We start from the raw sequence: 23,143 nt of genomic DNA, 5'->3' as shown, positions 1-23,143 counted from the left end.
ACCATCTAATAACAGTCCTAGGGTTGTTTCAACTCCAGAATGTGCCTTTAATTGGCAAATTTGGTGCTTTTACATGTCAGTCGTCAACGGCTACAGTTACTTATGACTTTAAAACCATTTAGAAATAAAATTCAGTACCAACACCTAGAGGTGCAAACATTTGCTTCACCCCCTTGGCCAACAAGAAATGTACTATTAGACTTTCTCTTGTAATTAGTCAAAAAACGTTATCCATCAGTCAATTATCAGTCATTTATAGTACAGGATGCATTATAGCACCTGTCTGTTGTAGTTTAACTTCCCTGATATTCACTTGTTTTTTCAATCTGAGGAATGCTAAGACTTTTATGCATGCACATGAATCTTGTAGTTTATTGGCAGCCCCCCTGTAGATGTTTGACGACCTGATGACATGTTTCTTCCTCCTGGCAGTCTGCTTGTTAAGCTCTCTCGGCAGGGAGTCAGGCCCCGAACGCAGGTGGAAGGGACGACAGTTTGGCCGACCGCTGCAATTTGGTTGCTAAACAAACATAAATGTCTAAAAGTCTCTGCAGGTTTAAGTTAAGCTATGAACTTTACATGGCTGCACAGTGAGACAAAACCTCTCGTAAAACATCCAGAGTATTGAATTCAGATCAAGTTATGGGGTCTTCTGACAGATGTTTATGTTCCTCTGCAATAGGAATGGGCGATATTTTACCGTTCACGATATACCATCAAAAAAATTCTCCACGGTAAGAATTTGTCATCTCACGGTAAAAACGATAAATTCCCGTTTGAATGAGCCAGAATGAAAGAAAGAAAGAAAGAAAGAAAGAAAGAAAGAAAGAAAGAAAGAAAGAAAGAAAGAAAGAAAGAAATGAGCCTGAAAGAAAGAAAGAAAGAAAGGAGCCAGAAAGAAAGAAAGAAATGAGCCAGAAAGAAAGAAAGAAAGAAATAGAAATGAGCCAGAAAGAAAGAAAGAAAGAAAGAAAGAAAGAAAGAAAGAAAGAAAGAAAGAAAGAAAGAAAGAAATGAGCCTGAAAGAAAGAAAGAAAGAAATAGAAATGAGCCAGAAAAAAAGAAAGAAAGAAAGAAAGAAAGAAAGAAAGAAAGAAAGAAAGAAAGAAAGAAAGAAATAGAAATGAGCCAGAAAGAAAAAAGAAAGAAAGAAAGAAAGAATGAAAGAAAGAAAGAAAGAAATGAGCCTGAAAGAAAGAAAGAAAGAAAGAAAGAAAGAAAGAAAGAAAGAAAGAAAGAAAGAAAGAAAGAAAGAAAGAAAGAAAGAAAGAAAGAAAGAAAGAAAGAAAGAAAGAAAGAAAGAAAGAAAGAAAGAAAGAAAGGAGCCTGAAAGAAAGAAAGAAGGATAAATCCCCGTTGATACGTTTTTGTGTAACAAACATGGCAGAACGGGGATCTTTTATCAATTCAATTTAATTGGTGTAGACTGAATGTGGTGATAGATTTATAGTTACAAAGATGGAGTTGAAATGGTATTTTTTTATTGTCATTTTTATTGTTATCGGGATAAATGCCAGAAATGATCGTGATACATTTTTTCGTCCATACCGCCCATCCCTACTCTACAAGTAGCAAAATTATAATCTAGTAATCTTCAATTATTCAAAACCACCCATTTACAAAATTGAAACATGTGTAAATCTCAAGATGAAGGATTAAAGCAGTTATCCTATCAGATCTTAGCGTCGAGTCAGATGTAAGAAAACAGGGTGAATACGTTGCCATGGAGATTTATCCTGTGTAGAGATCTTGAGATTTATTTCTTTTATCCCTGGTCAAGACTAAGTTTACAACGTTTCCTCATGCTGCTGCTTTATCTGATCAGTCAGCGGCTACTAAGCTCAGGAAGAGATGCAATCAACAGTTATTCATGATCTTACTTTCTTTAGCCTGCATCAAGCATCTCATAAACTGTAATCCAACATTGTGGACATCATTATCTATTGTTCACTTGTGTTGATTATAAAAGTGGACTTTTTCAAACGTCTTTTTTTTTTTAACAATGAAATATTTCCTTCAAGTGTTTAAGCAGTCCACAACTTTTCCAGGCTGTTCAGGCCTGTCTTACTTTTTTGATTGTGTAAAATTCAAATGAGATATATCTACCGTAATATTTTTCTAGTATCCTAAAAAAAAAGCAGTAGCTATGGCATGACTTGACTTTTTACAAACATTTGAAATTTAAGTTATTAACCAAAACTAGGGTTGTGCAAACTACTCAAAAAGTAAGGTTTTTTTTTTTAGATTTTTTCTTTATAATGTTAGACAGTACTCGAGTTGTAAAAAAAGAAATCAGGGGGGATGGTGGATTTTATCATATGGGGACAGATAATTTGCTGATTACAAATAATATAATATATTACAAATAATAGCCCTGACCAAAACACCTGCAGAAATACTTCAGGAATGACATAGCAGCAGTTAAATGCAGCCTTCTGTAAGCTTTAAATATCCACTGGGCTTACATCTAATACATCAAAACACAACAATAAAAAACAGTTTTCTGAACTTATCAATATGACTCTGTCCTTCACAGGATAAGTAAAATGGATCACTGCAAAAACTCACAATCTTAACAAGAATATTTGTCCTATTTCTAGTTAAAATGTCTCATTTTAGTAAAAAAAATCTCATTATAGTTAAAACAAGAGTCATCACTGGAAAAAACAACAATTTTCCCCTGTTTCAAGTAGATTTTCACTTGAAATAAGTAGAAAAAGTTATTTTTCTGGTGATTACTCTAAATGTTGAAATAGCAGTAAAACCACATTCATTGAAATGACATAAGGGATGGAAAGGGGGGATGGCAGTTTTACAGGGGGGATGATTTTGACCGTTTTTATTTCAGGGGGGATGCCATCCCCCCTCATCTCGAGTACTAATATCAATATGTGTTTCTGCCTGGGAAAAGTTAATGTTGTAATGTTCAACCTAAAAAGACTGCAAGTTTAAAGCAAAATGTAAGACTAGATAAGGTGACAGAGGTTTGTGTAGCTGCTGTTTTTTGCAACCGTGTCTGAAATGTGTCCAGGACAAAGAAGAAATAACTTGAACTTGACGTCATCTGCCATCATCAAGTTCCTTGAGATAACAAGGGTCAACAAATCATTTGATGAGTATAATGTTTATTAGATTAACTAAAAAAAAAGACAAAAATAAATGATTGACCTAAAACATGACAGTTGTAAGATTGTCTGCAGGCAAAAAAGCCTAACCAGCCCCCCCAAACTACCTGCTTTCAGGCACCCGGGCAGCATAAACGTGACAGCTGGAGTCGGTTTACACGAACGAAGGCTACATGTTGTTGTAGTTGTTGTTTTCCTTCTCCATTTGTGTTTGTCGGTGGGGATGAAAGCAAGTGAGGGTCGAGGGGAAGTGGAGGTGTGAAGGGGCATGCTGAGAGAAGGGCCGTTAGCTTGATGGAGGCAGCGAGGTGTGTGATGTCTCCTAATGTTTTTACGAACAGACAGGTGCGCCGCGGCCACAAGACTCTGTAAAGGGCAACGATGGGGAGCTTTGCTCTAGTTTGGCCTCTGTCACTGCTGCACTGGGGGAGGGGAGGGCCGTTAGCAGAGCATCAAGCATCACCGCAGGCCTGGGCTTTGGCACTCATGTGCAAAATGGATTGATGTCTACATAAGTTTGCTCAGTGAGGTCTTAAGGTCCACCTATAAAAACGTATGGGAGATAATACAGTCCAGCGTTTTTCATTTCGTTTTAAATCCCTCATGGTTGACTCAGACTGCTGCTGATTTCCTGCTGCTCTAACACTTCCTGCAGACCAGGAGATTACAGATTTCCTACATGTCTATGATGAAACAAGCCTTTTAATCTGATCAGATTTCTTTATCATTACGCTTCCTACAAACAGTTCCCTTTAAAAAATTTTTTTTGGATCCTCAATTATTTTCAAGCCAAACCAAAAGGATGAGGCCTCACATACCTGAACTGATTCATTTATTTCACAGGGCATATGCATTTATATTACAGATTACATCCTTCCCTTTCAGCTTTTCCATTTACATAAGCTGATTATATGCAGTCTCAAAATCAATTTCAATCAGCCGGGATCTATTTTTATTAAGGCCTCAGTAGATAAACATTTAAATAATGTACAGAGGCAGCAACTTACTGTGTTATTACAATCAGTAGATAACACAGAAACTCCACGTAATGCTGCATATTTTCTTAAACATCTTGCACACATCAGTTTAGATCAATTCAGTCAACACAATGACATTTTATTCAAACAGACCAACAAGTGCAACTGCAAATCAGTCTTTCAGACAACCTGCAGAGGATCTCTGTCTGCCGCCGACACCACCACCGTTACGGTTTCAGGAAGACGCACAGCCAGCCGCTCCCTGAACACGGCCAGGAAGCCGCGCTCACTGTTGCTGTGGTCGCTGAGGATGACACTGGTTCCCCTCGCCACTGCATCCAGCACCTCATGGTGGGACATCTCTCCTGGAAGTTAAAGAAAAATAAAACAAAAACAGATAAATAAGAGAAATTCTGCCTGATACGCACAACTGCTTATCATTAGGGTTTCTTGTTAACCTGTGATGTGGAGGTCTGCCTTGACTCCATTCAGCACTGAGGCCCCAGAGCCTGCACATACAGCCACAGAGCTCACAGAAGACTCTGGAAAATATCAGAAATGTTACTGAATTACAACATTAAACACTTCAGGAAACATTACCATTTTGCACATGTATCTGGCATCCACAGCTGTCTAAACAGGACTTTCAAAAAAGTTTCTAAAGAAAGATTTGACATGATTTCATGACCTGGACGACTGAGAGGCTACACCATCGTAATAAAAGTGGAAATTTGCACCTGAGAGAAATTTTTTGCTCATATGAAGTGACTCCAAAAATCAAAATCTTTAACATTTGCTCATGTTGGTTTAAACTTTAAAGAGACCTTCAGATTTGCAGAAATCTACAACTCCACAGATCCAGACCACAATTAAGTGACAATTTTCACACAGTGTTTGCTGTATTTTTGAAGTGGGATACATATTGCCGTATTGTAGTCATTTGATGGGGGGAAAAAATATGTTTAATGTCTTAGCACTTTAACACCACCTATGTTTTCTACTTGTATTAATTAATTTACTTGTATATTTATTTTAAATGCATTTATATTTATTTATATTGTAATTATTAATCTACCTTTTAAATGACTAATAACATCATCTTAGAATGCATCTGTTTATTTATTTAAATACTTATGTGATTTATGTATTTTAATTGTCATTCTTCTGTGTTTTCTCAAAGACTAAAGATGGTGTTTACTCCATTCCTGCTCCTTTATTGATATTATTGGTAAGCATCTAGGTGTGTTGTAGTGGTCGTAGCTGCAAGGGTTTGTTTTTTGTTTTAATCCTGTAAAACACTTTGTGTTGCACAATTTGTATGAAAAGAGCTATGCAAATCAAGTTTGACTGACTGTGGCCATGTCTTTGCATGCTTACAAACAGAACAAATTGCTTTTTTTGTTTTTCCCTTGCTAACATACGCCTTCTCAATATGCAGGCTTGGGACCGGTTCTGCGAGAGCACTGGTTTGTGACACCTTAGTGGGGTGGGCAGCGGGAGCAACATGGCATTCAGTGTCCTGCCCAGAAATGCTGGTGACAATATTGTGATTTGTTTTCTTGTTGCTAAATCAAACTGGAAAGTATAAGTTGACCAGGTTTATCGAGAAAAAACATTATGCTCAAATATGCAGTGTATCTGACAGGCTTTTCCCCTCACAAAATTGTTATTTTGACCTCAGAAATGTTTCCCCCTTTAAATCTCGACCTTCACTCTGCCATACATTATTTTCCCTCAAATGCCAAAAACAAGATCTTACAGGGAGTACAACAAAGTTGTAACAACTTCAAAAGAGGTGCAACCTGTGGAAAAGTGGAGTGAAGTGGAGAGGTTCACTCCTGATACCTGACTGCTATGAGGAGAACTATAAAGATGTGGTAAACACAGCAGGTAATTTTGTAAGTGTTCAGGTTTATATCATTTATTGTATCAGTCAAATAAGCTTTTTTACGTGTGTCCACTTTCTCTCACCTAAAGTCTTCCCAGATCCCAGAGCCAGCCGTAGATGACTTAAACCCAAGTGGGATTTCATTTTCTGGACGGCTGCTGCCACGGTTACCGGTTCATCCAAAACACTGAGTCGGCCTTGGCCGTGGCCTGGTAGAGGCGGCTGCAGGGAAGTTATGAGAGAAGGTTTGCTTCTGTGAATAAAACATAAAACTAGGAAAAAAAAACATTACTGAATATAAATGTTAAGTTTGAACTTTGTTTAACTTGTATTCTCTTATTGTAAAGCAGTCATGATGTACCTTTTCTAGCTTCAGGATGCTGAGGGACTGGCTGGCAGAAGCATGTCGTAGCAGAGTCTGGACGCTAGGGGTCAGTGTTGAGTCACTGCAGCTGGTGCTGACGTGGATGCCGCTGCTGTCTGAGCTGTCAGAACGAGAGAAAACTATTACTTTTCGGCAGAGGTGTCAAAAGTATTCACAATCACATTCATTACTCAGGTAGAAGTATAGATACTAGAGTTTAAAAATACTCCTGTAGAAGTTGAAGTATCATCTCAAGTTTTTTACTCGAGTAAAAGTATAAAAGTACTGGTTTCAAAACTACTTAAAGTATAAAAGTAAAAGTAATGTAAGGGGGAAAAAAGCTATTAAGGACAAAAGCCATTGAAAATGAATGCATCTTAGTATAATACAAATATATTAAAGAACCATATATGTGTAATATTGAGCATTAACATGTGTTTCAGAGAGCAGGAGATATGATGACTAGTTGCCTATAAGTATTGTTATGGTGCAAAAAGTCAAACTTCAGAGGCATGTTATCATTTATCCTAACCTTTATTGGAATGTACATCCAAGTTTAGTTGCAGGAATCTGAGAGCAACGGATGTAAGAACAAAACTGGACAAGAACATCTGAAACAACCAGAACCAAATTCACTCTATCCGGATGGAGCAATTTAACTGGATAGTTTTTTTTTAAAGGCCAAAATGAAATAGAGTAACAAGGCTGTTTTTAAATTGTAAGGAGTAAAAAGTACAGATAATTGTGTGAAAATGTAAGGAGTAGAAGTAAAAAGTCGTCTGAAAAATAATTACTCCAGTGAAGTATAGATAACCAAAATTTCTACTTAAGTAAGGTAACGAAGTATTTGTACTTCGTTACTTGACACATCTGCTTTTCGGTGCAGATGACAAATACACCACGATGGTGGCGTCTGCATCTTTTGGACTGCTACCTACAGCTTCTCCATTACTACTGTGAAAGAGTAAGGCATAGTTTGAATAATTCACAGACAAATTATGTGATTTTAAGTTTTTACACTGCTGTCAAAAATATAAGCAAGTTGTAATCTTGAAGAAAAACAATTTGTTTTTCCAGTTAAGCATTAAATCCACAACTCTACATTGTGTGTAAAAAAAACAACTCCTTACAGAATTCATTGCATGTTTAGGAGATTCCCTGCAAGTTTAATCTCGGTAGTAATCTCTGCTGAAACCAAAGCACACGGATGTGCAAAGCAAGCAATGATACTTTACATTTCTTTGTTGCTAATCCTTATTTACCGCACTGAATACATGCTTAAGTCTGTGCACACAACCTGCTTCTTAAATGTAGCTGGGTTGCTTCACTCTCACAAGCCTTCAGTTCCTCCAGGACGGCATTCAGTTCCTCTTTGCTTTTAGCCATGAATTCCAGTTTGTGACTGTGGGACATGCTACCAATGGCCTGACTTAGCACAGACACCTTACCGCTGCCTGAAAGTCAAGAAACAGATGAGGGATGGAGAAAGGAGAAAAAAAAAACATCATCAGAGGATCAGTGTCCCAACATTGTGGCCAACATCTTCTTAAATATGCAATTACAGCTCCCATCATTCATGTTCTGATCAGAACGTCCTCTTACCAAGGCCTCCGACCAGCCAGTCATTCACTCCTCCTTTGACACTATCCCATGAAGTGTGAGGCGAGAAGATTGCTATCCCTGCCTCGATGGCTCGGATGGCCAATCGCTGCTTCCAGTCTTTCTGAACAAGTCGCTTGATTGACCGAAACAACGGTGGGTGATATGAAATAATGAGATTACAGCTCATGGCCTCCGCTTCCTCCATGACGGCGTCGGTGAGGTCGTTGGTTAGCAGGATGGTTTTAATGGGTCGAGATTTGCTTGGTTCGACCAGCAAGCCGACATTATCCCACGATTCAGCGAGTGACAGAGGAGCAAGCTGCTCCAGCACCTGCAAAACATCCCTCAACTCCATCGCACCAGTGAGAGGAGCAGAACAAGACACGTGCCGGGTGGAAGAAAAATGTGGGGATGGATGCGATAGTGCTGAGATTTGTCCGTTTGCAAAGAATCGGGGACTCCGAGTAGGTGAGGGGAGAAATGAAAGGACAGATGAAGATGATGAAGAGGCGGAGGAGGAGAGTGCAGTCTGAGAGTTTAAAATCTTGCTTGTGCAAAGTCTTTTATGACTGAGTGATAAAAAGGTCCAAGAGAGGTTTCTGTACCCACTCAACATCAGTGGACGTCTGTGAAGACAAAAATAAGTACATAAATAAATAACAATAATAATACAGTATGTGTACTGGGTGATAAATTATCACTTTTATTAGGCATCGGTTTCAGGTTCATATTGCAGACTGAGGAATGATTCACCATGTTTTTAATAATTATCGTATAATTTAAAGAAAAAGAAAAACTCCTGATGAAGTGAAAATTATTAAAAGGTTTGTTTTATAGCAGAAACGACTAGATATTTTAACTTTAGACTCATCTACATATAATTAATAATAATTAATATAATATTTGTCTTTATTCAGTTATCACTGACAACTACTTGTATTTTTTGACTGGTAACTGAAAATTCAATGATGCTCAGTTGACTTCTGACTATTTACTCAAAACTATACGAATTTTTAATCCTTTTGGCATTCATGTCGGAATAAAACGAGCTGGGGCTGCAGACATGCAGCTAAGCAGCTAACATTAGCAATGCCCTTAACAGTCACAGAGAAGATTACAATTATACAATTGACACGGGAATATATGCAGAAGTTACCTTTTCATACTTTCTGCTCATAATCACGAGAGATTAACATAAACGGCGTGTCGCTAAACACATTTTGTTGGACTGACAGAAGTGTAATGTGAGCAGACTTACTCTGGAGAAGATTGTCCCTCCGCAGCTTCCGTTGAACGAACGAGGAAACCCGTGACTGTATTTTTATGACGTTTTATAATAATAAAATAATATATTAAACAAATAGACAGAATAACAACGTTTTACTAGATTTTTTATTGCAAAAATGTAACAATTTTACTGTAAAATTAAGCAAGATTAATATTTGTATTAATTCTATTTCATATTAGAAATTGAACAAAATACATGCAACTATTTATGTTATTACACAATTACTTTGCATAATCAGGCAGTGACTTTTAAATATGATATTTGAGAGCTTTTATAAAATGTATTTATTTTTAGTTACCAGTCTGTGTCCAATCTCTCTGATGGAAATAAGGAATACAGTTCATCAACTGAGCACCAGGGACTGTTTCCAAAAACGAGTCAATCCCCATTATCTCCTTTGTAAAAATGCATTGTTTTTTTGTTTCATTGTTTTTCTTTTTTGACTGAGTCGACTGTCAATAAATCGTATTAGAAATACATTTATTTCTTTACACAAAATCTCTTGACATAGTACAAAAAATAATTCCCCTCAAAACTGACATTGGTGTGAAATCAAACAATTGAGACCAAAACATCTTTTAATTAGCAGATTAATTGATTTTAATGATCATCCTTTCCATTATTAAATGATACTCTTTGTTTTTGACACATCGTAGTCAGTGGGTCAGCGTTAATGGCACTCTATCTGAAAGTAAAACTCTGAACACAGGTGCACCCCAGTGATGCGTGAGCTCACCGGTTCTGTTCACCCTGTGTACAGATGCGTGTAGAAGTCTACATACAAACAATCGCATCATTAAGTTCTCAGACGACACTGTAATTCTATCACTGTTGAAAAAGAATTATGACATTTCTGACTACTTTTTGGAAATTCAGAGCTTTGTTACATGGTGTGAAGATAACTCTTGAATGTGAATAAGACTGAGGAAATGGGGTTCGATCCTCGGGTAGTGGGTGACCATAAGCCCGTGATCATCCACAACCAAGCCATTTCCCAGGTGTATTTAGGTGTCTAGTTGACAACACACTTACCTGGAGCACACACGGCAATAGCCTTCGTTGCAGACTTCAGCAATGGTTGCATTTTCTACGGCGTCTGAGGATTCATGGTGTTGATCAAGAATGTATGGTGATTTTTTTTTACAGAGAAGTTTTAGAAAGTCTTATTAGGTACAGTATCACAGCTTGGTTTGGCAACCTTTCTCTGCAGTTAAAAAACAAACTGTTACATCACACAACTGGAAAAACCATCGGTATTAAAGATCACTTCTCCATTCTGAGTATTTAAACAGGCCACTTTGCAACAAGCAAATAAGATAATCAGTGATCCCTCAGATATCATGCACGGCGAGTACGAGCTGTTACCGCTGGGCAGAAGGTTTAGAGTTCTGCACTGCAGACTGAACAGATTTAAAAACTCGTTTGTGTCTGTGGCAATTAAGCTGGTTAATGGGGTCAGATAGGACCAGAGCTCAGATGACTGGCATTTGGTTGTATAATTTATTTATCATGTCTCTTGCACTTCTCAGCACCTTACACCATTTGATGCTGTTTTCTGTGGGTTACCGTGTTGTATTGCCTGTTGTATTGTGTTGTATGGTTGTTCTGTGTTGTGTCTGCAGCATGGGCTAGAACAGGGGTCGGCAGGGGTCGGCAACCCGCGGCTCTAGAGCCGCATGCGGCTCTTTAGCGCCGCCCTAGTGGCTCCTGGAGCTCTTTCAAAAATGTTTGACCGTTTTTTTCCTTTTTTTCTTCTTTTTTTTCTCTTTTTTTCTTTTTTTTCTTTTTTTCTTCTTTTTTTCTCTTTTTTTCTTCCTTTTTCCTTTCCTTTTAATCTCGACATTTCAACTTTATTCTCGACATTTCGACTTTTTTCTCGAAATTTTAACTTTTTTCTCGACATTTCGACTTTTTTCTCGAAGTTTTGACTTTTTTCTCGACATTTTGGCTTTTTTCTCGACATTTCGACTTTTTTCTCAACATTTCGACTCTTTTCTCGAAATTTTGACTATTTCCTTGACATTTCAACTTTTTTCTCAACATTTCGACTATTTTCTCGACATTCCGACTTTTTTCTCGACATTTCGCCTTTCGCAATTTGCCTTCATTCTAAGGCTTATACAAGACTTAATTTTTTGCGGCTCTCGCGGTTTTTGGTCCAATATGGCTCTTTCAACATTTTGGGTTCCGACCCCTGGCCTAGAATTAATTTTTCTCTTGGGAAACAGTAAAGTTAATTTTGAATCTCAATCTTGAATCTTGAATACATTTTTTGAAAAAGGATGTAAATATGTTTATTTCTGCTCTAAAGTTGGACATTTTAACATGGGAGTCAATGTAGATGAACTCACTTTTGGAGCCAGCCTCCAGTGGCCAGTGGAGGAACTGCAACAGATTTTAGTTCCGCATGAGACTCAATCCGGACGTTGTTGGTGCTTGATTGTTGCTCATCACACTCCATCACACTATTGATATATCTGCCATGTTGGTAGCTACATGTTTACTTCTGTACATCAGCAGTAAAGTGTAGCAACATGCTGCTCTGTCCGTTTATCTTTTTTGTACTATTATTTGTACTTTGTTGTATAAATGGGGTACAGAATTACTGTTTATAGAATCTGATGCAGAAGTATTTCACACAGCTATACTTTAACAAAAAGAGACAGTGGGTGAACTTTTGAGTGCTTTCTTTCCTGGGGACATTAAATATAAAGTTGTGAAGCATCCAAAAGTTAAAGGGGACCTATTATGGCATCTAATACCCATTTCAAACAGGCCTTGAATGTCTTAAAAACAAGCTTTTGATTGTTTTTGCTAAATAAATTAGAAATTCAGCCTCTGAGCCATGTCTTTATCTTCCCATTCTCGACGGGCGGGGAGGCTATGATAATGAGGCTCTGTGCGGATTGGCTGCCTGAATGACGCGATACACCGCTACGAAAAAATGGCGGAAGCTCCGGCCTGCGGAGTTAGTTGTGGGCGTGGTTTAAATCACATTTTCGTTACGTAAAGACGGGAGGAGAATCTGAACGGCTCGTAGATCCACATCACACTGATGGATCATCCGGGCGGCTGTACAGACACTGCAGAATTTGGTTGCTTTCCTCCTTCTCTGAGTTGGCAGGCTGAGGGGAGACCACTTTATATATGTTAAAGAAAGAAAAAACGTGTTTTTCATAATAGGTCCCCTTTAAGCTTTGCAAGATTTTGGAAAAAAAAAACAGACTGTGTAAATTGAAGACATCTTTGACCCCACACACCTGTGTCCGAATGGTCATGTTTCTAAGTCCTGAACTCATCCCTTCATTAATTGAACCTTGAGAGATTTGTAACTCCCAAACTACTCAACTGTATATGCAGTCACATCACAAACAAGGTGAGAAAACACAACTCGCCTCGCCCCATAATGAACAAGGCATCCACCATTTGCATTAATCATTTTTTCTTCATTTTTCATGTGTCAATTCACACACATTCAGTATAAAGTGAAGAACTACACAGTAACTGTTTTAAATAAGGTCATATCTTCAACACAGTGATTAATCACACCTACCCGACGTTACAAGGAGGCTGCTGAGCGGGAGCACTTCCTACGCAGCACTCATACGTTGGCCATTTCTCCTAGATATGAGTATTAAAAACACTATTTGGTGCTCTGTACCTGAGATGGATAATGAAATAGCACAAATGGCATATAATCCTCGGACCTCTGATCTATTTCTGTGAACAGAAGTTACACAGAAGTGTGGTCAACAGGCTACATGTGTAGATATGGGATATTCAGGGATGCCTCCTGATGGTTTGGCCATGTTTTACTGAGTTAAATATAGTTTATTTCCCTTGTACTTAAACTCTCATACTGGGGTAATTACATAATATAAAGTAAACATATTCAGAATTGTTCAAACAATACAGCATCTGAATACAATTTAATAAACATGGAAACGGTCAGAGTAATCAGTTACCTTTATATAGATTTGGTATTACATAATGCAGTTAAAAATGCAATGTTACGAAACAAACGCACAGATTAATGTAAACAGCAAAAGACTATAACTTTGATAAGCGGTATTATCTGCCGTGGGACAGGTGGTCTTGCAGAGACCCAAGCTGCGTCCATCTCTTCTCAGAAAGATTACCAGCCGTTGGGCTATATGCAAATGAAATCCATCTGCACATGATGATTGTGAAGGGTTAAAAATGCATTTCTGGCATGACAGCAAGCTTCTGGATAGAACAGTTTCCTCGGGATTGAGTCACAGAGTGACCAAGAGAGAGATTATTGTGGATTAAAGCAATAAAGGTCAGCGCTAGATGTTGGGGGGGATCAGGGAAGGATCAGAGCAGAGGCAGCAGGGCAACAAGCATTACATCATCTGATGCTTTCTGTGGGCTCATCAGCTATATGCACTCACTATAGGCTGATGAAGACCCGGCTCCTCAAACATCCTTGTGTGCATTACATTTGCATTAATAAGAAAATGCGACACATTAGGAAAAAGGTGAGTTAGTGAGTCTTTGAACTAGATATTTGCAAGACATCTGCTTCAAAGCAGAATGTGTGTGATTAAGCATTATGTCAAAGGCATTACCTGTTGTATCAAATCTATTTAGTGCCTCTCACAGATGTGTTTTTAGGTATTAAGTTCAGTGTGTTCACAAAAAAAGAAGTCACTTTTGTCAATTGGCTCTTTAAACCCTTGTGCCCCATCTGTCTATTGGTCACGCTGTAGCATCTGGCCGTGTGGCTTGTCCTTGGTTTGGGTCAGGGTCAGAGTGTCCCTCTTCCAAATTAATTTTCCAGTTTTTGTCCTGATTTTATTCTTAATTTGTCATATTTTTCCCCCCTCTTAGTGCACACACAATATGTGTTTTTTTTCCCATCTAGTACACTGCCCATATTTGGTCAAGTGCTCTTTGTCCAAATGTCCTTCAAAAACAAGAGCAGCTTATTCAGCCCTCATTTGTACTCACAGAGAAGCATCACTAATGTTTTTGGTTTGCAAATCCCTTCTTTTGGACATGATCCATAGATTAGTGCCTCTATTTATAGAAGAAGTAGTTAGATGTCATGCAAGTCATTGTGCTACAAGGCAAATGTTTTGTTTGTTGGCAATAAAATGAAAGAGCTTTTGCACATTAGACATTATAACAAAATATGACGAGCAGAGAAGTCAAATCCACTCAGTCTACTTGTACCGCACATTAGGAAGATGCCACGAAGGAACTTTCCTAAGTAGCTCAGTCCATTACACATTTTTACAAGTTTTGTTTTTCATTAAGAAAGCAGGTTTATTTTACTGGGATTTCATTTGTTTAATTCAATCCAAGAAAGTTTGAATAACTAAATACATATTACTACGCATTTTTATTCACAAAGGCGTATCACTTAATGGCAAACAAAAATCACTGCGTGAAACTTCAAATAATTTAGGCTTAAGTTTTAGTTGCCCATAGAAGAAATAAAACACAGGGAAATCTAAAACATTGCTGAGAAATGTTACTGTCGCTCATTTTGAAGTTTTTTCTAGAAACATGTTTAGCATGGAGGGGCAGGGGCGTGCGTCCCCTTGACGTCATCGACAAAAGTCTGGAAGATTCTCTTCAGGCCGATGGTGTTGGAATCCATGCTGGCAGAAGGTGGTAGCTTGTCTGGGTTTTGGATATACGTCTTTTTCTTTTTTTTGAATCTGTAATTAGCTGTTGTTGATGCATAATCATAATTTTAAAGTCATAAGCCAATAAAAACTAAAAACTACAGAATAGTTTGTTCATATTGCAGCACTGCTGGAGAACCTGATCACCAGAACCTTTCATTGTTGATTTTCAGTCCTGTCCCGAACAAAAAGAGACTTCTAATAATCTCTTTGTATTGATACATTTTACATTGTAATGAATGTTACATTAAAAACAATTTAAGGTCTGTTATTAGATTGTAAAGTGTGTACTTTTAGGTTAGGGACCTGAACGACGTGAATCAAAGCAGGTTTGAGAGAAAACAGACATGACATTTGCACCAAAATAGCATTTATTGTTCGCACAGGCGGCTATGAGGCCACGCCAAAATAAATTCCTATTTTCAGCGTCTGGCAAGATTTAAAAAATGTAATTCTGCTTATAGAGTGGAAAAGGTCCTTACACACAAACCAAGATAGTTTTAATTTTGTATGTGTACAAAAAGTGTGTCAAAAATAGTCTCCGTCTGTTTACTGCTTCATTGTTATGCACAACCCGTTTCATGTACACTACTACGAAAAGATGCAAACAGACAAGCGTTAATATCCTCTGTCTATGGACCTGTGTTTGGTTGGAACTCGTCCACATCCTTCTTAAAGACTGAGCTTCTCTGCTTGTTTCATACCGATCTAAATCGATATAAAGGATTGATGCTGACTGATCCGTCGAGCATATTTGTTTTATTTTTCTACTCGGGTGTTGTTTGTAATGTTTTTTTAAAGATTTCCAGTATTTTATGAGGCCAAGTCTTTGTGATAAAACAAAAATCTCAGTGTGTCTGAAAATAAAGATTTAATTTATTCTTTTTTCATGTTGTATATTTATATTTAAAACAGTGTCCCAACCTTCCTTGGAAAAATGCATTCATGAATGATCAAAAAGAGATGCAACAATTCAGTAAGAACCCATTATATGAGCAAAATTACATTTATTTCCTATAAATCCAATTCAGCAAACACGTCCAAAAAGGACCCTCTGTATTTACAATACAAATAAAACTATATACTTCCAGTGGTTTACAGATTTTCTCAGTTCTGACACTCAGAAAACAATGTCATCATACTTCTCAATGTTTGCATAGCTACGATTTCCTCTCTGAGACCAGTTTGAAGTTGTTTTCTTTTCAGCATTTAACAAGAATTTTGACCTTTTTTGTGGCTTTTTTGGCTCTGAATAGTGCACAACTCAATCTGTCAGAGGGTTTTGAAGGAAGACAGTATCTGTGACGATGCATGAATATACAGTAAATACAGGTGTAAATAAACTTTCTTGATTGAGCTTGTCCTCAGCCATCATTGATGGGACATCATTCTGACAAACTCTGTAAGGAAGAAGGACAGGTTCATTAGTTTACTGTGTAGTCAGAATTAAAAAATAACATTTATTTAAACTTGATCTTTTCTCCAAGTACACACTCGGTGGTGACGCTATTAGGATGCTATTGCTTTTGTCAATGACATTTCACACCTTCAAAGTCTACTGTGCCGTCTCCGTTGTCATCTGCCTCTTTCACAATGGTGTCGATCTCTCTGCGGCTCATGTGCTCTCCCATCAGCTTAGTCATGGCTGCTCGCAGCTCCTCCGTGGTGATCTCTCCATCTCCATCCATGTCGAACTACCCAGAGGAAAACGGCATCACAATGAGCGATGGGCAATGGGAAGTAAAATGTGATTCATCGAGAGACCAGATGGTTGTTTCTTGCAGTTTTATGCTCACCTCTTTAAAAGCATCTTTAAGCTCCTTCACACCGATCATCCCAGCTGTCTCTGCCAGGAGCTTCGGGGTCATCAGCTCCACAAAGTCCTCAAAGTCAACTTTCCCACCAACTACAGGGGGTGAAAAGATGCAGAAACACCAGTTACACACATGCACTTTTCATGTTTTCAAATCTTCAGCCTTTATTTAAATCGGGTTTGAAATCTCCTGTTCAAGTAAGTCCTGATCAGTGATTTAACTTTCATGATTTGCAAATAAGCCTCCAACTGAAATCTGAAAAAAAGGCATTTTACGTCACAGGTTTGGTTCGAGGGAGAACTTACGGTTCATATTGATGTTTTGGCTGAGCTCGATCAGCTCCATCTCAGTGGGCATGTAGCCCATTGTCCTCATCAGATTCCCCAGGTCCTTACAGCTGATCAGCCCGTCCTTGTCTTTGTCAAACTCGTTGAACGCCTCACGCAGCTCTGCAGCCCACCATGCAATGATGGAGATGTGTGTGAGAGAGAACAATTAATCAAACATATACCAGGAAATGACACTAACATGAATTAGTGAGAACATGAGAGCAAGACGATGTGCAGGTAGTGACGACCTTACCTTCAATTTCATCATCAGCCAGCTCTCGTTCCTGTACAACAAACGACACAAAAAAATAATCTAAGTCTGGTCTGATATGGTCTCCATTAAATAGAAAAAAATACTGTTCTTTAAACACATGCAAAAAAAAAAGTATCAAACTAGAGGTACGTTCACATTTAAATTGCAGCATAAGACAGAGATTAAACAGCGGGATGGATGTTTTGCTGGCATGGATTCACATGTAGATTATGGGCTTCTTATCAGTCAGAGACATAATCGGCATGCGATTGCAAAGAAGAGGGCAAAGAGCTGTCTGTCTCTTCTGATCCTGTAACCTATTGGTTTATAATCCAATCAGCCTTGCACAGTTGTTTGCCAACTTCAGTGGAAAACCGTAGAAAAAGACAATGTCAAAAAGGAGCTACCCTTTACTGCTCATACTTACAATGCTTTTCCCTCCTCGCAAGAAGATGCACGCTGCACCTAAACTCATTTCTGCAAGAGGAAATGTGGAGAACGTTGTTTGATTATTAGGTGGAAATGACGTTAAATTTCAGTGTCTTAAAACATTCAGATTCAGATTCAAAATCAGATTCAGATTCAGATTCAGATTCAGATGACTTCATTAATCCCTTTGGGAAATTCCCTGGGGGAAATTGACATCTCCATCTCACTCACACAGCACTGTCATATACAAATTACACATATACAAAAAAGATTTTTTTTAAATTAACACCCTTATAAAGATTAAAAGATTAATTAAATTTAATTAATTAATTAAATAAAAATAAAAACAAAAAATAGAAATAAAAAAATAAAAAGTGTGGTGCCATAAATAGAATTATATGGATAATAGATCAATAAATTCCAAACAGTTAAAAAGTTTTTTTTAAAGAATCATCTGAGAGATCATCTAGGAATAAAGTTGCAAAGAAATGTCTCTTTGCACTCACCTTCTTCTGGTGATTTTCTGCTCACTTAAGCGCACCTCACATGAGCCCTGCGGCTGAGACTCCTGCAGTTACAGACACCCTTTCTCTCCTCCTTCTCTTTCTTACTCCTTCTCTTAGAACTAGACGCGTCTCTCTTCATCCAAGGAAGCTTTGCATGTGAGCGTGCTGCGACCCCGTCTGCCCCGCCTGCTAGGATGCTCCAGGGTTGTGTGAGGTGGGATGTGGCTGCATCCAGGCATGTATGCTGGTCGGGGGAGGAGTCAGTGGCGTGACTGGAGGACGGCAGGCTCATGTGTGAGCTAAACACATGGCACTCTGGTCTCCAGTTGTGTGATGACCTCACTTAGTAAATACTAATGCGACCTGAGCCCACAGCTGGCAGAAAGAATACAGTTAAATGCAGATCAGATAACAGGTTTACTATGAATTGATTAATTAGATACTTTAAAAATCTTGCAGTATTTTCAAAAGAATACAAATAAACACTGCAATAACATCTTTAACTTAATTCTGTCAATTTTAACATCATTGCATTTCATTTTTTTCTCAGAAAGATTGGACAAAGTGGATGTTGAGATCCACAAATTACTCATTCAGTTCAGCAGAAATTGTTTTGGAGGCATAATAAAAAAAACAAGCTGCAAATCTAATTTGCATGAATTATTGAATGATTATTTTGCAGTGTTTCAATAATTCATACTTTAAAATCCCAAATCAGTTTGTCAGGTCAGTTTTTATTCCATTATTTGATGTCATTGTTTATTCGGCTGCTTTTGTTCACATGAATTCTCTCCTTTTCAATGAATTACGTTAAACAGATTCTGGGTATAATAAAGGGTCAGAGCCCTGAAAGCTTTTATCCCATTTTGTGGTAATCTGAAAAACAAAAACAAAGAAAAAAACAGTTTGTTAGATTTGTGTGACAAAAAGTATTGTTTCTTCCTTAAACTACTCGAATGATTAACACCACAGAGTCAGCACTGAGTGTGTCCAGTGGCGATGTTGATACTGGATCTTAATTAACCGTCTAAGCCGAGACTCAGACACACCGGGTCTCGATGGAGTCATCTGCTCTGAACTTCTTCCCTTTTCTATGCCTCTGGGTTATATAAATCCATCTAAAATCTCTTTGCATAAGAAGCTTAATCCACTGCAGCATGCGAGGGAAACTAATAACGGTTTATTATCTGGTTTGGGTTTTGTTTTTTGTTTTTTTGTCTCCCATAATTGCAGCGGGCCAGTTGGGGGGATTATGCAAGGCCAAACCCAGAGCGGTGAGAAAGGAAGTTTGCGTGATGGAGAGTTGGAGGTATATGGGTGAGAAGGCCCTGATTGGATAAAAGGGGAGAGAGAGGAGGGGTGGGTAGTAAAAGGTTTAGTATCGCTTTAATTCTGAGGATAAGAGAAATAGTGATATGAGTTACTAAAAGTGAAAAATGTGCTATGATGTTGATTAGTTAGATGGAGGTACATCACATAAAAAGCACATGAACAATGACTGACCCCCTTTTGACCCGTTAGCTCATTTGGACTTTTTGAATACGTTATTGTAATTCACCAAGGATTTAAAAACCCTGCCAGTGGCACCTTGTCATGTCTGGTTTATCACTGCCTGGCGAGCAGATAAAAATGAGAATGAACAAAAGGTACATCAGGAAAAGGCTCTTCATGGTCTGTACGTTTTGAAATGCTGAGATTACACCTTGTGGGTTATGTAAGAAAACGCTGAGCTAAATAAATCTTATGTGTGATGGAGATGGCGTGTGTCTGTATGTGATGCGATCATTTGGCATCAAATCAGCCTGACAGCAGGAAAAATTCAAAATCCATGAAAAAAAAGATGTTTTTTTTAAGTCTCTGTAACTAGCTGCAGAACTAATCCAAACTGTCTTTATAGCAAATATATAATGATGACGTTTCCTGAATACATTATGTAACACAACCCCACTATAGTTTCTTTACTGTCTCGGCAAGTATGACATACTAATCTGTTACGTCAAACACAGGGTAGTTTTATAAGGGCAGATGTGTAACTTGACATCCATTCAAATCTGTTAGCTGTCATCTCTTCATGTGATTGTATCAAGTCTGATGCAAGTTTTTTTCCTCACCTTCACGGTCTAGCTCAGAACAACAGCTGCAGAGTGGGAAAAAGTCTGGCTTCTTTTATCACACTTCCCCAGGCTCCATGGTTGCAGAAAGAGGAGACACGGTCCTTTGATAAAAGGGGGGTTAAACATGTAGCTGCCCCATCTTGTCACCATTAACAGCATTTATATTTCTGTAAAAAGTCAAGCTTAGATGGTATGAGATTTGATGGGAGGTACTGAACACACAGACCAGAGAACTTGTGTTTTTTGTGAAACTATTGTACGCCATAATGCAAATTACTGACAGATAATTGTCAAAACTGTCTGTTTTCTATATAAGCCACAAGCGTATATAGAAAAGCGTCTCTTTGTTTTATCTAAACATTTTTTCATATGTTTTGTCATAAAATATATTCATTAACACTCATCATTTCAGTAAAACTCTTGTATGATAAAGCAGTCCCCCCCCCCCTTTTTTTTTGTAACCACAAATCAGTATAGGCAAAACTTACAAAATAAACAGCTGTTACTGGCCAGTACAAGCTGTTCCCAAAAACTTGAAATCCTCTGGCCCCCTTTTGGAGGACAGCTGTTGCAAGTGAGCCAAGTAACACCGTTAAAAGATGTGGATTGGGATTAAAGACCAAACTGACACATTTCATCTCTTTTTTGTTTTTTTTTTTAAAGAAAGATAAAAGGTCTTTTGCAAGATTAATTGCAAGATGTGATGATTTTTCATTGTATGATCTAACAATTTCAGAAAAACAATTTGTTTACTTCCTTATTTCATAAGTTAAGAACTGTCATATACCAAAGTGCCCGCTGGCAGGACACATTAAACAATAACAAACTATGAAAATGTGATTTGTGAATAACTTTTGCACCAAGTGCATGTTTTGCAGGTTCTTTACCTCACCACAAATATATTTATTGTAGCTTTGTAACTCATTGTGTTAGTTGGTAGAAAAGGTTTTGCCTTTTTTGTGTTTTTGTTCCTTCTTTTTTTGTTTTTAAATGATCCATCATCTTCCATCACCCATATTACTTTGGGTTAAGTTTCCAAATAAACTTAATTATAGTTGGTTGTCTTATATGTTAGTTTGGGTATTGTGTGTAGTATATAGTTATGTTTAGTTTTATTGTCATTCCGTGTCACATATTGATCCTTTTTTGTGATTTGGGTATTTTATTTCGTATTTTTTTTTTTTTTGTAGGCCATAAGTTTGTTATCCGAGGCATTGCAGGTCCTTCCTCCCCGCTGCCATCAGATTCCACAACCAGGACTGCTCACAAACGGACAATGACAACAAGATGTGCAATATCTTTATACCTCATACACATCCTACCTGCTTTTTTTTTTTGCACTACTTTTTTTTTTGCACTACTTGGAATGAAGCAGGGGAATGAAAATGAATTCCACTTTACAGTATATACTGTTTATATTTTGGGGGACTATTGGGTGAATGGGTAGATCTGTGTATATTTTTGTACAGAAATGGGCAGCAAAGTATGTATGTATATATATATATATATATATATATATATATATATATATATATATATATATATATATATATATATATATATATATATATACATATACATATCTATATGGGCATATGTGTACAAATGTACATCATGTATGTATGCATGTATGTATGCATGTATGTATGCATGTATAAGGATGTGTGTGAGTATAATTACAGTATATAATAATAATAATAATAATAATAATAATAATAATAATAATAATAATAATAATAATAATAATAATAATAATAATAATACTACTACTACTAATAATAATAATAATAATACTGTTACTTAGCAGTGTGAGTACAGTGTGTGAATATTTATAAATACAGGTTAAATGATCAGTGAATAGGGTAGGACTAAATAAGTTTACACTTCTTCCTACTCCTGTTTTGTTGTTGTTTTCTTAAACTTCTCATGAAGTGTTTTACATGTACAAAAATAAAATAAATCAAATCAAATCAAATATCTGGTCTGGCCCATGGACCACGTGGGGGCGCTGCTGGTGTTGTCACCGCCGTCGCAGCCGCCGCCTCGAGTCGGAGCGTAGAAGAAGAAGCGTTTCCGCTTTCCTCCCCGCCCCGCTCCGCCATCATGAAGTCCTGAACAAAAACGCACCAGGGTCGAGCAAAATGGGGGGGTAACACGAGCAGGAGGTGAAACTCGCTCACGACGTTGACGAAATGACACTGCGAAGCGGAGAACGGAGCGGAGTGGCGGATTTTAATGAACCAGCTTCCCGCTGAAGAGCGTCCCGGGCGGGCTGCTGCTGCTGCTGGCGTCACGTTACTGCGTTAGCCGCTGCTAACGGCAGCAGCGCTGCGGAACAAGCTCCGCTGCTGGCGGGGGAACAGCTGGCTGTCAGTCCCGCTCACACCCATGACGAGTAACAAGTAGACGGGAAAGACTGTCAAAATTTGACTGGGAGCATCGTGATGGCGAGGAGCTGAAGCAGCAGCGGCAGCAGCAGCTGGAAGGGATGTGTTGGTGTTGAACAGACACCAGAGCCGAGGGGAGAGAGACCCATATTTTCCAGCCAGGCCAGTCAGCTAGCTCCAGGGCTAGCAGTGGATCCCAAAAGCCACGGTGAGGCGTGTTATAAATCATTCAGACTGGTCCAGTATGGAGTACTTGTGAGGGGGGATTGACTATATATGTTTTTTCGGCACTACCTTGTTCTCTATAGTTGATATAACATGAATTACTCCTATGTGGGATCAATAAAGTTCTTATTTTTGCCATCTGAGAAAATTAAATATATTATATTTGGTGCCTAACTGTTTCCCAA

General features: G+C 38.0%; 3 protein-coding genes across 4 annotated transcripts in view; 1 reads left to right on the top strand and 2 right to left on the bottom strand.

Annotated features, from left to right (window-relative positions):
* Positions 1-3,105: 3,105 nt before the first annotated feature.
* On the bottom strand, positions 3,106-9,230 carry nif3l1 (NIF3 NGG1 interacting factor 3-like 1 (S. cerevisiae)). The gene is made up of 7 exons (XM_061707662.1): positions 9,113-9,230; positions 7,957-8,582; positions 7,652-7,808; positions 6,352-6,475; positions 6,074-6,212; positions 4,561-4,644; positions 3,106-4,467 (listed from the first exon to the last, which is right to left on the bottom strand). Exons 1-7 carry the CDS (start codon positions 9,118-9,120, stop codon positions 4,283-4,285), a joined length of 1,323 nt encoding a protein of 440 aa, XP_061563646.1. The 5' UTR covers positions 9,121-9,230; the 3' UTR covers positions 3,106-4,282.
* Positions 9,231-15,593: 6,363 nt separating this feature from the next.
* cabp5a (calcium binding protein 5a) lies at positions 15,594-18,458 on the bottom strand. Its single transcript, XM_061707816.1, has 7 exons — positions 18,233-18,458; positions 17,725-17,774; positions 17,298-17,328; positions 17,021-17,164; positions 16,698-16,807; positions 16,448-16,595; positions 15,594-16,301 (listed from the first exon to the last, which is right to left on the bottom strand). The coding sequence occupies exons 2-7, from the start codon at positions 17,770-17,772 to the stop codon at positions 16,273-16,275; spliced, it is 510 nt and encodes a 169-aa protein (XP_061563800.1). The 5' UTR covers positions 17,773-17,774; positions 18,233-18,458; the 3' UTR covers positions 15,594-16,272.
* Positions 18,459-22,414: 3,956 nt separating this feature from the next.
* The window catches only part of taok2b (TAO kinase 2b), a 45,024-nt gene continuing 44,295 nt past the window's right edge, over positions 22,415-23,143 (top strand). For both annotated transcript variants that reach the window (XM_061709007.1, XM_061709006.1), the window contains exon 1: positions 22,415-22,941. The gene's annotated coding sequence lies outside the window, so the exon portion shown is untranslated. The remainder of the gene's footprint in view (positions 22,942-23,143) is intronic.

The sequence above is a fragment of the Cololabis saira genome, chromosome 19 (assembly GCF_033807715.1).
Source record: "Cololabis saira isolate AMF1-May2022 chromosome 19, fColSai1.1, whole genome shotgun sequence".
Lineage (NCBI taxonomy): Eukaryota > Metazoa > Chordata > Actinopteri > Beloniformes > Belonidae > Cololabis > Cololabis saira.
Note: the sequence above shows the minus strand (reverse complement) of the source record. Positions and strands in the feature narration are given on the sequence as shown.

Coding starts and splice junctions, on each gene's coding strand:
- cabp5a (XM_061707816.1), bottom strand. CDS start 17,772: ATGAGTTTAGGTGCAGCGTGCATCTTCTTGCGAGGAGGGAAAAGCATT. Junction 17,329..17,724: donor TGCGAGGAGGGAAAAGCATT/GTAAGTATGAGC, acceptor TTTGTTGTACAG/GAACGAGAGCTGGCTGATGA. Junction 16,808..17,020: donor CCAAAACATCAATATGAACC/GTAAGTTCTCCC, acceptor CACCCCCTGTAG/TTGGTGGGAAAGTTGACTTT.
- nif3l1 (XM_061707662.1), bottom strand. Junction 7,809..7,956: donor CTGGCTGGTCGGAGGCCTTG/GTAAGAGGACGT, acceptor CTTGACTTTCAG/GCAGCGGTAAGGTGTCTGTG. Junction 4,645..6,073: donor GGGATCTGGGAAGACTTTAG/GTGAGAGAAAGT, acceptor GATATTTTCCAG/AGTCTTCTGTGAGCTCTGTG.